The sequence below is a fragment of the Centropristis striata genome, chromosome 13, assembly GCF_030273125.1.
Source record: "Centropristis striata isolate RG_2023a ecotype Rhode Island chromosome 13, C.striata_1.0, whole genome shotgun sequence".
NCBI classification, from domain to species: Eukaryota; Metazoa; Chordata; class Actinopteri; order Perciformes; family Serranidae; genus Centropristis; species Centropristis striata.
In genome coordinates this window covers 4762895-4778829 of record NC_081529.1, presented here as the reverse complement: position 1 = coordinate 4778829, position 15935 = coordinate 4762895, and the positions used below count along the sequence as shown (strand labels likewise).

At 40.2% G+C, this 15935-nt stretch overlaps 1 protein-coding gene across 1 annotated transcript; it reads right to left on the bottom strand.

The window, feature by feature from the left end:
• Positions 1-5129: 5129 nt before the first annotated feature.
• LOC131984074 (high choriolytic enzyme 1-like) lies at positions 5130-9275 on the bottom strand. Its single transcript, XM_059348946.1, has 10 exons — positions 9208-9275; positions 9020-9050; positions 8859-8924; positions 8220-8372; positions 7784-7901; positions 7430-7608; positions 6863-6944; positions 5987-6108; positions 5663-5724; positions 5130-5293 (listed from the first exon to the last, which is right to left on the bottom strand). The coding sequence occupies exons 1-9, from the start codon at positions 9268-9270 to the stop codon at positions 5669-5671; spliced, it is 870 nt and encodes a 289-aa protein (XP_059204929.1). The 5' UTR covers positions 9271-9275; the 3' UTR covers positions 5130-5293; positions 5663-5668.
• Between the last annotated feature and the right edge of the window lie 6660 nt (positions 9276-15935).

Below are 15935 nucleotides of genomic sequence, written 5' to 3'. Positions count from 1 at the left end.
CCTGTCTCCCATTGAAAACGTGTTGCATTTTGAATGGCAAAATACGAAAAGTGAGATCCCAGACTGTTGAGTAACTTAAGTCTATTCCAAAAAATAATGGGAAGGAATTTCACTTTCAAAACTTTAACAATTAGTGTCCTCAGTTCCTAAACACTCTCTGAGAGTTGATGAAAGAAATGGTGATGTACATGCACCTGTCCCAACTTTTCTCAAATGTGTTGAAGGTAACATATTAAAAATGAGTATTTATTTCTAATAAACAACAAAAGTTTCATCAATCTAACCATAAAATATCTTGTCTTTGTTCAGCTTTCAATCGCATAGCCCCTATGCCCAGGTGTCAGGAAAGGAATGATCATACTCTTGTTTTATGCACAAACTATTCCAAACCATTTTGTAATTGAGTTTGTATCATGTGTATATTCTTTTTGTATCCTTATGCCATTAAAGTAAAAAAGCAAGCCCTGCAAGATGCAGCATTACAAAAGCCTTGGCCACATGTTTACCCAAGGCCAGTGAAATGTGGGTTCTTGTTCTTGCAAAAAAAGAAGTTCTTGTTTATGCAATATGCAATATGCTTCTGATGTAAAAAGCAGAAGCATGTTGCATATTGTTTTTTTGCAAAAACAAGAACTGTGACTGTCACTATAGGAAAAAATTGAAAAGAAAGAAAATTGTCTGAGATGGTCTTAATGACATACATGTAATAGGTATATCCATCAAAAATCAGTTGTTGAAAGTACATTTATTCAAGTTCTGGACTTAAGTTTAATATTGAGGAACATTGTATGCTACATAATACTTCTACTCCCCAACATTTTGGAAGCGAATGTTGTACTTTTTCCTCCACAACATGCCTTTTGCCAAGCTAGTTACTTTGCAGATTTAGATAGTAAGGCAAGCTATAAGTCTAGTTAGGCTAATATAGCTCCAGTTATATTAAGTATCTGTAGCTTTCCCCACCTTCACCAGCTGCAAATTAAATTGATGAGATATAGCATATGTATGAAAATGGTTATTCTGCATAATAAGTCTTTTTACTTCTGGTATGAGTATATTTTGATGTCAAAACTTTTGTACTTTTATTTAAGTAAGCCTTTTAATGCAGGACTTCACTTGTGTTTCATTAACAAGAACCACACCAATAGATTTTTGAATTTGAATTGTTTTATGTGAGATAGAGATGGCCTCACTCTAAATGAGTAGGAGGGTAGGGGGAAGGGATGAGATGTTAGATGAAGAGGATGAGCAGATGAGAGTAGAGGGGAAGCAGGGGAAGGGTCATGGGGATGATGGGAGTGATGGGGGATAGGATGTTTGAGAAGGATGAATGGGTATGTTTGAGATCAGAAAGCGGTATGATGGACCGGGATCCTCCGAGGGTTGGATGCAAAGGTATAACTTGGAGATTACCTGGGTGGGTGGGGCAAGCCTTGGCACGGAACCCCAAAAAGGTGCCTCAACCCGAAAGGCACTTACGGGCATTTTGATATCAGACTGGCGGATGTAATTAAGGTATTCAAGAGAAGACCAGTGACCGAGAATCTTGATGGTATGGTCAGGCCTAGAGGCCTAGAGGCAGAGGAGATGGCTCGGATGTAAAATGCAGTGATTGGGGATCGGAAAGCAGATCCTCTGAGGATTGGATACTCACGGGTAGCGGTGTTGACGTCGAACGAATCAGGATGTCCGATGACGCATGGCTCTGTTTAGGTAGGACTGTTTTCTGATATGATGGTGATAATGTAACGTTAATAAATAATGTAATGTTATGTAAATGTAAATGTAATGTTTTGTAACCCATTTTATTTATCACCCAGTTTGTCCTATTTCATGATCCTGGGTGGGGGAGAGCCCTTAACTGGCCACATGCTTCCTCCGATACATGCAGAGTTAGCAGACGACTTCTTGACACCTGACAGGGGGAGATTCCCCGGTGGGACGTAGCGCGTGGGAGGATCATGTTATTCCCACCGGTTCCTCTCCCCCATCAGGTGCCCCAACCGACCAGAGGATCAATGCATGTTTTTGTTAGAGGTCCCTGTTAGTCTCCCCTGACACGGGGAGAACATGCAAACTCCACACAGAAAGGCCCTTTAGCCGACACCGACCAGCGCTACGGCCACCGGAGACTTGGAGGTGGGGACACGCCTCCAACGCCCAGAGCGTCCTGGCGGGAATCGAACCCAGGACCTTCTAGCTGTGAGGAGAGAGCACTACCAACTGTGCCACCGTTGGGTGATGGGGTAAGGTTGGGTAGGGAGGGGAAAAGGTGGGGGAAAACCACTCGCGGTAGGAAATCGAGGATTTTGGTTGCTGTTGTAACTCTGGTTTGCCATGGTGGGAGCGACCAGTGGGCCGTGGGGTAACGTTTTTGGTGGAGCTGAGGTAGCTGGAGGGGGTTGGATGCGATTTGTTGTAGAAGATGTTGAAAAGTTTTGCCTTCCTTTCCGGCTGTTGGAATGGGATGTTATGTTCCATGAGGGCTTTCTTTAAACCGGCTACGGTCTGGAGGGACATGTTGGAGACTATGCAGTCTATGGTTGGAAGACGGGAGACGGTTGGAGTGACGGTATGCTGTGTGGGTAAGGCGATCATGGCTGCCGGCGTGGGAGCGGGTAAATCTCAAGTGGGATGGAGGTGAGCGCGAGGGAGAGGTGGCGTCTTTCCAAAGTCTCTGACAGCGTGCACACCTTGGACCACTGGAGACAGAGAGCTGGTGGCGGTGGGGTTGCCGGGAGGCGAAAGCCGCGGGCGCAGGGGAAATCGTTAACCGTTAGCATAGTGCGGTAGTCGTCTGTCTGGCGAAGTAACAAACGGAGACCAAGAGGAAGGGAACGGATGAGGTCTGCTTAAGTATACTGGTGGTGGAAATTGGGTGTGGTTAAGGCGTGGTCCTTGTTCCTGAATTTAGTTATAAAACTTTTATAACTAATATTTTTCACTGTAATATTGCTACTTTTAATTAAGTATGTGAGATATATAAGTACTTCAACCACCATCACATACTAACATGATCTGGATCTTTAATCCGACTCATTCCTCAACATATATATACATAGATATATACAATTGACATATACAATGTGCTGTTTGCACTGTCCTTATGCACTGCCTGATAGCACTTTGGGAAACTCATGTGTTGTCTTTTGACTTGATCTTTACTTGTGTTGTGTGAACTCTCTGAAGCCTCATGGCATTGTAGAATTGCACTCACATCACAAATTGTTTTTCATATATTCGCTGTTACCTTAAAATCACACAATAGCAATCATAAGTATGTAAATGAATGTGTCCATCATCTGTTTAAATTAATAAACAAATCATAAAAATCACATTAAAAACACTTTGCAGGACAACTATGAAGAATAAAAAAAGACAGAAAATGAAGTCTTTTAAAACTATGTTTATATCACGTGCCTTCTAATGTATATAGAAAGTATTAAAAGTGATAACCACTGTAAAAAGCCACTTGATATTTAAGTTATGGAAATTAATAAATCCAGTTCTGAATTGTCAGCTTGTTTATTTCTTTTTCTGCAGGCAGGTTATAAATTCATTTAATCCAGTCTGCTGCAACAACTTCTCACAATGAGAGCAACATTTGTCCATAGAGGTAATGCGGCCTTGTCTTGTGACATGTCAAATGTCTCAATATTGCATGTTCTGCTTTGTAAAATTCACAGACAAACTTGTCTTAGATTTACCAGCAAGTCTCTTAAATGTTATGCACGTTTTATTGGTTGTTATGAATATTCAACCATCAGATTCTACAGCATCAGATTTATAAACAGGAGCACATTTTATAAATCAGAGGATGGATTCATGGATTGTGCAAAGGTGCAAAAGGGCGACTTTTCCCACAGCACACCAGTGCTCTAGATACCTTTTAGGGGTCCTTCAGTTGGATCTAAGGGGTGACTTGTAAAATGAAAACTTCACCAGATAGTTTCCCATGCAGAATGAGAATTACTGCTCTTACGACACAGGTGGGCTCACCATTGTCACCTCATTATTCTATAAATTATGCAGGATTATTTATTATCAATTCAATATAAACTGAGGCATGTTTAGGTTTATTTATTCACACAGGGCTGCACAACAAGAAAACAGTAGCCAATGCACGTAAAGGGTCCTACCTGAATACAAACAGATATTTTTAAGTTAATTACTGTTACTTTTCACTCAAAGGCAGGCAGCCTGGTGCCCTATAAATGATGTTCTGATGCAACTAAACTGCATGGTCATTATGTTTCCTTTGCTTGGAGGATGCAGGCGTAAAAAAGAGAAAAGAAAAACTGGCCTCATACGTCGAACAAAACATAGACTCATTTATGTTTCAGTTTTGTTATATAGGAACTGAATTTTTCGAAACAGGATCCTATTTTGAACTATTTTGTGTTACTTTTATCTGCACTTGCACACAGCAGTTTTTTTTCTTTCTTTCTGATACAGACAGAAAGGCTCATTTCTCTATCTCCATGCTGCTATTGATTTGAAGTGAAGAGGGGTGTAAAATTAATTGTAGTCAATCGCAATAGCAGGTGGCAAGGTGAGAATGACAGATAATGTAAATATTACTGAACACCTGAGTTTAGATTTACACTGAGTTCTTCTCGATGAATGTCCACCTTGTTTTTCCTAAAATATTTTTTTAAACAACATACATCTCTTCAGGTAGTCACATGTACATATGTAGCAAATAGACACAGGCTGAGGTCAAGATGTGTGAAATAGCATTTTATTCATGATGAGTATTCAATCAAGCTCAAAAGCAGTTATTCATGTAAGCATACAGCACCAGTCAAATGTTTGGACACACCTTCCTATTCAATGGTTTTTGTTTATTTTTTTTATTATTTTCAACATTGTAGATTAATACTGAAGACATCAAAACTATGAGAGAACAAATATGAAATGATGTAGTAAAAAAGTTTTAGGCAAACCAAATAGGTTTGGTGGCTACTTTGAAGAATAAAATAAAACATTCTGTTTTTTTCTTTACTACATAATTCCATATGTGTCCCATCATAGTTTTAATGTCTTTAGTATTAATATACAATGAAGAATATTGAGGGGGGAAAAAGAAAAACAATTGAATGAGAGGGTGTGCCCGAACTTTTGACTGGGACTGTACATTTGCGATGAGGTCATCGGGCACTTTTCATTTCTAATTAGGATAGCACACAAGTTTAATTTGATGCAATTCTGGATCAAAGCACATTCATGAAGCATAAGATGCATTTCAACTTTTGCTTGAAGATAAAGCATCACATCAATTCCTTTTGGCTTCCTGTTGGAATAAGAGGGAATTTGTTAATAATATTGAAAAAATATGCAAAAAAAAAATGTGCACGCGGCCTACACACACACACAGTGCACACACACACAGTGCACACAACCATAATTGTTTTGAGTAATTCTTATGCCGGTCACCACCGGGGTTTGCTCACAACCTATATTGCCTTGAATTACACTTTATAAATCATCCATTCAAATGCTGAAAAAAAAAAAAACAGTTTTTTTTTTAAATCAATCAAGAGCTACTAAAAAACAACAACAAGAAGGCACAGCTTGGCTGAACCAAATATTATATTTTTATTAGATTACATGATAGTGTGTACATAACAAGTTCTGAAAAATCCCCAAAGCCACAACTTACTTTGATTTAGAGGAAATGGTTTCTTTGCACAGGGTCCAGGTGTGATCTGGCAGCAGTCCACTCTGACATGAATACAAAAAGATGGCAAAATCTGTAAAAGCTGCTCGATGTCTTTATGGTACTGTTACAACATGAGCCTCCATAGGTCATGATCATGACTTAGGGTGTCAATTTTTAGTAGGAAATGTATAAGTGAGTACTGTTGGTAGGTGGAAGTCATGAAGAAAGACAGGTGAGAATATGCAGTAGGTGGCAGATAGATGTACATACAAGAAGGCAGTTTAGTTGAGGAGATTGTAGATTTCATGGTAAAATGGTCCTTACTGCAGTAAAGGCGGTTCACCCGAAGGATGTCATTTGGACTCATCTTTCTGGCCCTACCAATGCATACGTTCTCGTCAGGGATGGGGATGATGGTTGGCTGCCCGTTCCCAGAGAAGTCATACCTATGGTGCAAATGCACAGCAGTGATGAGAGGTCTAAAGTGTACACCTGTACTTTTGATGACCACTGAAAACTGACGTACTGACAGTCTGCAAGGTTAAAGCTGCAGTAAGAATCTTTTGGCCACTTGGGGGCAGATTAACTCCAAGCTGAAAAGATGTAATGTGATATAATTATATCACCGTATTATATGTTATGGCTTACATGTGATAAGTCTGGTGCACACTGAAGGTCTCAAACAGCTTACACATTTATGTTACGTTATTGTTCCTCTCAAACAGGGCTACATGCTTACATGACATTAACACTATGTCTGTAGACCTCTCACAGTACAGGATGGTTTGGACAGATCATTGGTTCAGACCAGCCTCAAACATGGAACACCCCATGATTGTTTGGAGGGACAAATCTGAACCAAAATCAACCCAGTCGTCCTCTAGTGTGGGGACAGCTTCAGCCAACTGTTGTCTATTGACACATCCGACAGACATAGAAAAACCATTATCATAGTCATTTTTGTGTCCACCTGATGTATATGGTGTATGCAGCTTGTTTACATGTTTACAGGTTTTGCACTGCCTCCATGTGGCCCAAAAGAATACATATTAAAGGAGAAATTCACATTTCTTGAAAACTTGAAAAATATGAACCTATACTTTACAAATAAATAGTTGTGTTTACTTATTACACAATTTCATAATTCTATAATTATATTGTTATAGTACATTAGATCTAGAGTGTGAACTGAGATGCTACCTTCCATAGTGCATGACAGAGTTGTAGTCATAAGGAGTGCAGAGGTTGTTGGTCTGGAACTTGTCGAAATTGTGCTCCTTTCCTGCAGGGAAACACACAGCTCTAATTTGGTCATTTTTCTATCTGCTGGAAACATACATGTACATATCTGTACATCTGGTTTCACATTCTAGAAATCCTGAAGCACATCATTCTTAGCTACTGTATACTTCACACAATCTTCTAATTTAGGCAAGTCATATTTTTTATCTATTTATTTGTAATGAACCCTTTTGACTTGAGAGCTTAAAGGTGCCTTACAGCTCCTATCTATGGTTTCTGAGTCTGGGCCTGGATTGTTTTCACATGTCTCTTATTCTCATTCCTACTTTTCACATATATACGCTTAGTCACAACCCCTTGGCATCACTTTTTAATACACTGGGTACTCACATGCACTAACATGCATGTGCAGAGTGTGACTTTGTTGTCTGGTAAGGATGCCATTACGTCTGTATATCTTGACATGGCAAACTACATAGCAAAGCACCATAGTTTTTTCTGCTATAATTATGTAACCAGACCCACCGGACTTGACGTTCTGCAGCAGGATGCGAACGTGCAGGTCCCTGTCGGACCGTGTCTGTTCATGGTCGAAGCCCAGGGCATGGAGCAGCACATGTAGGATGACGTGCCCGTAAATGCAACCAGGACGCTCCAAAGACACTTCCTGGCGTCCACCACGACGCCCAACAAATGACCAACACCTGAAAGAGAGCAGTAAAAAACACCAAACAGTCAAATTGCTAAAGCAGCCCCATGATAGTATCCCACGTTGCTTCACAAGATCTGGGACACAGTGTTTGCTCTGAAACCTGATGTATAAGGTCTATGAGTATATTTATGCAGACATATGCAGTATGAGCATTGCACATTCCATACCCTGTGCGAGGCAGGATGTCCAGAAAGTCTTCCTGTCTCTTCACAGGGAAGAAGCGGATGCACGTACACTCAGCAAAGGACTGCATGGCTTTTCGAATCTCCTGTCTCTGTCTTTGGGCTTAACAGTTAAAAACAAAACAAAACAAAACATTTTTTTAGTATTGTTTATTATACGCTATTAGTTTACTTTTATCTTCAAATGCACTCTGCCATCATAATTAAGGGGTTTAGTATCATTACAAGTGTGCTCCCACTTTACTAGTAATTTTACTACTCATACTAGTACTAGCTACTATACTACTACTGCTGCTGCTACAAAAAGCAGCAAATTATACTACTTCTAATGCCACTGCTCGTAAAATAAAATATGATTTATGATTAATTCTGAACCTTAATACACTTAGGACACTAATAAAGTCCTGGCTTTGGGACTTACAGTAGTCGTTGGAGATGCGGTAGGGTACGTAGACCTTGCCATCACTGAGTCTAGGCCACTTGCAACCTCTTGCTGTGCAGGGATCAGCATTCTCAAGACCGGTTGGCACTGCTATGTCTCCAAACATCACCAGGGGGTCATCAAAGTTCTTTCCTGAAAAATGTTATGAGAATGTTAAGAAAATGTTTCCATTTTTATTGTAGAGCCTACTGCCTTTATTTTCTTAATTTAACTGCTCTGTTGATGGCATCTCAATCTGATAGAAGCTCTGCTTCCACACTGATGGTCCTGTTAAAAATACAATATTTCTGCTGAATACTTCCATGCATGTACTGTAACACCAGCATTATCAGCCTATCATTTCCAATGTTTTTTTTTTATTTTTTTACTGAGAATACAGAGAGTGAAAGGGGGAGACAGAGGGGAAGACATGCGGGAAAGGGCGCTGAGCCGGATTCAAACCCGGGCCGCCCGCTCACGAGGACTGGGCCTCTGTGGTACGCGCTCTACCAGGTGCGCCACCGGGAACGCCCATTTCCAATGTTTTAATGAATATTTTTGTTCTATATTTTACTCTACATTTGCGGCTGGAATGATAACCCAAAGGAAAAGCATGAGTTGCAATGGAAATGAACATACCAACATTGATGTTGGCCTTCTCTATCAGCGTAGAGACACTGAAAGCATCGTCCTCAGTGGAGTTGCCTGTGGAATAGAAACAGTTTGTTCAACTATCACTTACATAATGTACGACAATATATTTGCAAAATTTCCCTTTCTGAGAAGCAGCCATGTCTTACAGGAGGACTCCTCACTCTTTTCAAAGGAAGCCTGTAATAACACACAAAGTAAAAGTTAGTTAGATACGTTTGAATGGAAACACTAAATTACAGAACATTTTTAAAATTTGCTTTTATGTAAGTGTAGACAGAGTAGAGTTTGAGCAGAGATGTGTCGCATTGATTTAAAGTGTCTGCTCAATGCCTACCTGTCTAGTAAAACTGTGGACAGAGCAGAATAGGACACTGAACACAGCAGCCTGGAGCATCATGGCTGGTTGCAGCAGACCAGGAAATTCCTGAAGAACTAAAGAAGTGTTCCTACTTATATAGGAGGGAAAGCCAACTAACATTCATCCTAATATGGCATTCTGCTCACCAAAGATCTATTGATAGAATTCAAGTAAATGTGGAAGTTATTACTCAAGAGACACTGTGGTTTGTGTAAGACCTGGGCATTGTCTTTATCAATAAAAAGTTGTTTAAATCCCAAAAAGCTAAACTCTGTACACTGTAAGTATTAATTACTAACCTATGAATTACTTTCTGTCGCTAAACACATGTAGCTTTCAAAATAAGAGCACATGGCTGTGTTAACAGAATCCACCACAGCGTGAATAAAATATGCAATGATTACGATCAGTGTATGAAAGGCCACCACATTTAGGCTTTTACTGCAAAATTTCTGTGGGGGATGAATGCCTCATCCACTGCTCCTCCAGTCCAACCTATAGTGTCTACGTGTAACAAGATCTCCAACCTAAATGGCAGAATAGGTTGTTTGTCAATACCACTCATAACGACCCACATGAGCATTTGTCCATGGGACATGAACCCCTTTCTCCTGGGTGAAACTCAATGTTTATTCGACCCATCCACCATGATTGGGAATAAAATTAATGTCCTTGAAAAGTCTCAGTTGTTCACAAGCAGGGATGGGGTGGAAGGTTCACCACTGTGTAAAAACTGCATGGGCAAATAATCCAACATTTGAAGAACAACTTTTCCTAACCAACAATTGCAAGGAATTTGTGGATTTCACCATCTTTCATCCAGAACATTATTAAGAGGTTCAGAGAATCAGGAGAAAATCTTTGCACATAAGGGACAAGACTGAATACCAACAGTGGATGACCTTCGACCCCTCAGGATTACTTTCGGTGCTCTTGGCTAAAGAGGAAAAGGACCATTCAGATTGTTCAGAAGCCAACATCTGTGATGGTATTGGGGTGTGTTAGTGCCCATGGCATTATGGGTCATTTGCACATCTATGAAGTCACCATTAATGCTGAAAGATACATTCAAGTTTTGGAACAACACATGCTGCCATTCAGACAACATCTTTTTCAGTTATGTCCCTGTTTACATATTCTGTGTGGAACAAGTTACAACTCAATGGCTTCAAAGGAAAATAGTCCAGACCTGTCTCCTATTGAAAACGTGTTGCACATTTTGAATGGCAAAATACGAAAAGTGAGATCCTAGACTGTTGAGTAACTTAAGTCTATACCAAAAAATAATGGGAAAGAATTTCACTTTCAAAACTTGAACGATTAGTGTCCTCAGTAAAAGAAATGGTGATGTACATGCACCTGTCCCAACTTTTCTCAAATGTGTTGAAGGTAACATATTCAAAATTAGTATATATTTCCAATAAACAACAAAGTTGCATCAAGTTGAACATAAAATATATTCTCTTTGTTCAGCTTTCAATCGCATAGCCCCTATGAGTCAGGAAAGGACAACAATAATTGTCAAATAAAGAAGTGTTCCAATTTATATTGGTGGAAAAGCCAACTAACGTTCATCCTAATATGGCTTGCTGCTCACCAAAGACCTATTGACAAATTCCCCTCAAGTGAATGTGGAAGTTATTACTTAAGAGACACTGTGGTTTGTGTAAGACCTGGGCATTGTCTTCCGCTGTTTGTCCCTAGAGAGGAGATTGCACATTCAAGCATAAAAAAAGGTAGTTGAATTACTCAATTTACTGCTGTAAACACTTTCCTATTTTAGATCTCTAACATGAAAAGACATTTTAATTCAAGGTTTGAAGGGCAAAAGTCAAGTTTTTTTTTCTTTTAGGAAAGTCTTTATATCCCAGATATTTTTAAGCTAAAATTGAAATAAAAGATTATTCAACTGAGACATGTTTAGGTTTATTTATTCATACAGGGCTGCACAACAAGAAAACAGTAGTCAATGCACATAAAGGGTCCTACCTGAATACAAACAGATATTTTAAGTTAATTACTGAAACAAATGTTCACATCTGTTGTTTCAATAATGCTGCTATTAGTCACACAATCATGTAAACACCAGGGGAGAGTCCATAGAGGGGTCTGGGGTGGCACACCTCTGAAATCCATCTGACCCTTGCTGCCATTTCATTTTACTAAACTATGATTGGCTTTTTGCCCACTCAAAGACAGGCAGCCTGGTGTCCTATAAATGATGTTCCGATGCAACTAAACTGCATCGTCATTATGTTTCCTTTGCTTGGAGGAGGTTGCCATGGATTCAGGGGTCAAAAAGAGAGAAAAAAACTGGCCTCATCCGACTCATTTACGTTTCAGTTTTGTTGAGGTTGAGACAGGATCCTATTTTGAACCAAGTGTTACTTTCATCTGAACTTGATATCATGACAGTATTTTTGATTTTGAAAACAAATTAATCTTACTATGGCATTATTTCTGTAAGAGATTTTTATAATTATAATAATATAATTATATGTTTTGTCCACACAGGCTTGTTTATTTGAATTTAATTCTGAATGTGCGGTTAAATAGCCAACTTTATACGGTTGGGATATTAGATTTTCTACAATTCTACAATGTCATTTAGCAGACGCTTTTATCCAAAGCGACGTACAAATGAGAGTAATACAACACAAGCAAGGATGAAGTCAAGAAACATAGCAAGAGTAAGAGCCGTGGGTTCAGTTTGAGTCCATTAGGACTCAAGAGCTTTATAGGTCGCAAGATCGGTCAGTGCGATACTTGTCGTAGTCATCAGTGTAGATCAAGAGTGAAGGTGTTCAGTAAAGAGTTGGGTCTTCAGTCTCTTCTTAAAGATTGAGAAGGACTCAGTGGAACGGATGGAGTTTGGAAGTTGGTTCCACCACCGGGGCACTACAGAGGAGTCTGGTTTGAGACGCAGAGGCCTTCAGTGGTGGAGGAGCCAGACGTCTTTCACTCGAGGAGCTTAGTGGACGGGAGAGTTTGTGAATCTGAACAAAGGAGTTCAGATAACAAGGGGCTGTGCCCGTTGCTATTTTGTAGGCAAGAGACAAGGCTTTGAATTTGATGCGGGCTGCGACCGGGGGCCAGTGCAGAGAGTGACATGTGCTCTCCTGGGCTGGTTGAAGACCAGACATGCAGCCGCGTTCTGGATCATCTGCAGAGGCTTGGTGGTGCAGCAGGAAGACCCGCCAGTAGCGAGTTGCAGTAGTCTAAGCGGGATAACACAAGGGCCTGAACCAGGAGTTGTGTCGATTGCTTGGTCTGATTTTCCTGATGTTGTACAGGGCGAATCGACAAGATTGGGCAATTGAGGATACAGGAACCTTGAAGGTCAGTTGGTTGTCAATCATGACACCCAAGTTTCATGCAGAGCTTGTGGGTACAAGTTGCATGGATCCAAGCTGAAGATTGATTGGCTGATATAATGTGGGACGGGGTGGGACCACTAGACAAGCAGAGATGCGGGCCGAGACTGTGGGGTCGTTTGGTGGGAAGGAAAAGAACAGCTGGGTATCATCGGCATAAAAATGGTTTGAGAAGCCATGATGGCGGATGATTTTGCCCAGTGAGGTGGTGTAAATTGAGAAGAGTAGGGGGCCTAGCACTGATCCTTGAGGCACCCCAGTGGAAAGGTTGTGTAGTTTGGACACTTCTCCCTTCCAAGATAAGTTCTGTGAGTGATTTTCATTGTGTCCTTTATAAAAAACAAAACTGAACTAAAATACATTTTCAAATGAATGATTATTAAGGAAAACTATGTAATCAAGGCTGGATTAAACTTAAGCATAATTTAAAAAAATGTAAATATGACAATAATGATTAGAATAATTACTTTGTGAACATCAATCGACAGCAGCATTCTGAATATATATCCTGGTAATGGTCATATTTAGATAAGCTATTTATACTATTTTCAATATCTTGCTCATGAATACATCTGAATAGTCAAATAAATAGAGGGCTTTGGCTGTTACTTTGAAAATGAAACTAACACATTGGAGAAATCTAAGAGAATAGTAAACAGGGTAAATGCCTGCCTCACTGTCTCCAGTGGTAAGATCATAAAGCAGTGCCAATATGCCCTTTTGTCAGGCTTTCACAAATAAGAGCATACAGAATAAAGAGCTCGGGGTATGCTGTTTGCATCATTACATTAAATTTCTCTTTGAACTCTCTGCAAATGGAGGAAGCCAAGAAGCTTTATGAAGTGCCCTCTCTTTTTATGTCACCATAGTTTTTGTCTGTCTCCATCTGAGAGTTTGAATCTTTAATGCCTTTCTTCTCTTTATATCTCTCTCTCCGTCTGCTGCATGTCTCTGTCCATCCCACCATGTCTCTCCATGCACTTCTCTTAGCTTTTCAGCCTTTGTCTGAACGCTTGCATTTCCATTGCTGCCTCTCAAAATAAAACATGACACATGCAAAATGTTGTGGAAGCAAGAAGGGGAAGGAAGTGGGGAAAGAAAACACAAAGAGGTAGAAGAGAACAGTAAGGGTTAGAGGAGACGCAGGGGAGGGTCAGGCCGCCTTGAGCACAGTTCACTCTAGTTATTTTGCTCCTTTGATTCGTCTTGTTTTAGTTTCCACTCTTTATTATTTCAGTACAGAGTACTTTTGCTGCAGTTTGGAGACTCATCATTTTGCCCTGCAGGGAAGAAATGCAGATGGCAAGATGCTCCACTCCTCCCTCATCCCTCACTTTCCTACCCATTTTCCCCCTCTGCTCTCCACGATCCCTAATGAATCAAGAGAATTAATTAGAAAAATATAAATTTAGATGACTGGAGGAATGGAGGAAGAGAAAGGCGGGAGGAGAGGGCAGAGAGAAAATAAGTTCTTTTTTTGGGCATGCAATTACTTATTTGCAGATGTGGACAATCTGCCCCTTGGCCAGAGATATTTGGCTATGGGGTTGTGTTTGTTTGTGTTTGTTGGGTAAATGCAGAGGATTTGACAGCTGTGTGTTTATATGAGTTGTTAAACATTATATCAGCACCCATTAATGAACAGCAGGGAATGATGTGAGAATATGTCAACAGCACGCTGGCTAAAAATGTTGTACATGTGTGAAATCAATATGCATTTACAGTGAAGTTCGTAAAAGATCATCATCCACCATGTAATGTCTACGTCTGTGTGTGTGTGTGTGTGTGTGTGTGTGTGTGTTTACAGCATAGACTCTAAAAACAAGAAGTGGCATTGCCTGGTATGTCTGAAAAGTGAAGCTAATGTAGAAGTGCCTTAAACCTGCATTCTTTCTAATGGCCAGCAGGGGGACAGGCCTCTGGTTGCAAAAAGAAGTCAGATTATATAGAGGGACCCTACTTGATTTATTATTCAAAATTATACAACTTAACATTTTCATTATAAGGTTATGGTTACAATAACTAGATTCAACTCTTCTTCTATAAAGCATAGTGTTGTGTTTGAAAATGATGGTCCCATTTAGAGGAAAATAGATTTTAAAAATGAGGTTATACTTTAGGGGGCGTGCCTACCTTGTGATTAGCAAGTTGCTTCTATAGCTTGTTAACTTTGTTGCCAGCACCATTAAATGAAAAAAAAAGGGGAAATTTTAACCTAAGTTCAGTCTCAAAAGAGATGCAATAACCAATAATTGTTTGAATATGGGTATAAAGGTATATTCTAATATATAATTTGAATTAACAGTGTTGCATTTTCAAACTGGTTCAAACCCTGCTTTCTCATAGCCATGTGTAAATGTTGGATCATCTTTTCTTTTCTTTTTTGTGGAAAGTTAAAAAATTGCCTAGCGCAGCCCCCATGATTTTGACATTGAAAAGTTGTGGGAGGAGGGGATTTCAGACACTGTTCAATCATCCAAAAAGCACTTCTGTTGAAGTAAATAGTGCCTTTAGAGAGATCACTTTTTCATCACACAGCATCTGACCATTACAGCTCTCCAAAGCCTTTAAAAGTTCCTCTATTCCCAGATTCACCCATTTTAAAAATCATTATCAATAATCTCTGACATCTGGTGCCAAAGAACAGAAACTTAGTGTCAACTGAAGGCCAAAAAAGGAGAAAAAGGTGAACACACACATGCACCCACAATCCATTTCACCTGTGGTGTATGTGAAGGGAAGAGAGGAACCAGCACAGTGGGGATGTCAGACATCAACACCAACATGACTCAGTTTCACCTCTTACCCTTAATACTGTCACCTCTTTGAATACGCTTTCCTCTCCTCCTTCAGAGTCTCCTATGTCTTTTCTTCTCCTCCTCTTTTCTTCTATACTCTTTACATCTGACGTCTTTTCTTTCATCCTCCTACATTTATACATTCAATCCCTCCTTCCCTCCCCTTTCTTTACAAGCATCTCCCTGTCCTTGCATGTTCTCACCTTTGCATCTGTTCTTTCTTCTCCCTCCTCGCTCTCTTTTCCTCTCCCCTCTCTCCTACTCTCTGCTGCTGCCAGTCTGCCGCTGTCTGTCTAGCTCCCCGAGGGGATACAGTACAAGTGTTTTTGATTTGGAGCCAGGCTAAAGATGCATCAGACAGCGACCGCTGTGTGTGTCACACCCACATGCACTACCACACACACACACACACACACACACATTTACGTAAGCCAAAGCAAGCACACCCACACATCTACATGTGCAACACCCGAACGCATGCACACCTGCCTACACGTTTACACACAGATGCATTCAGCTGACAGGTGCAGCG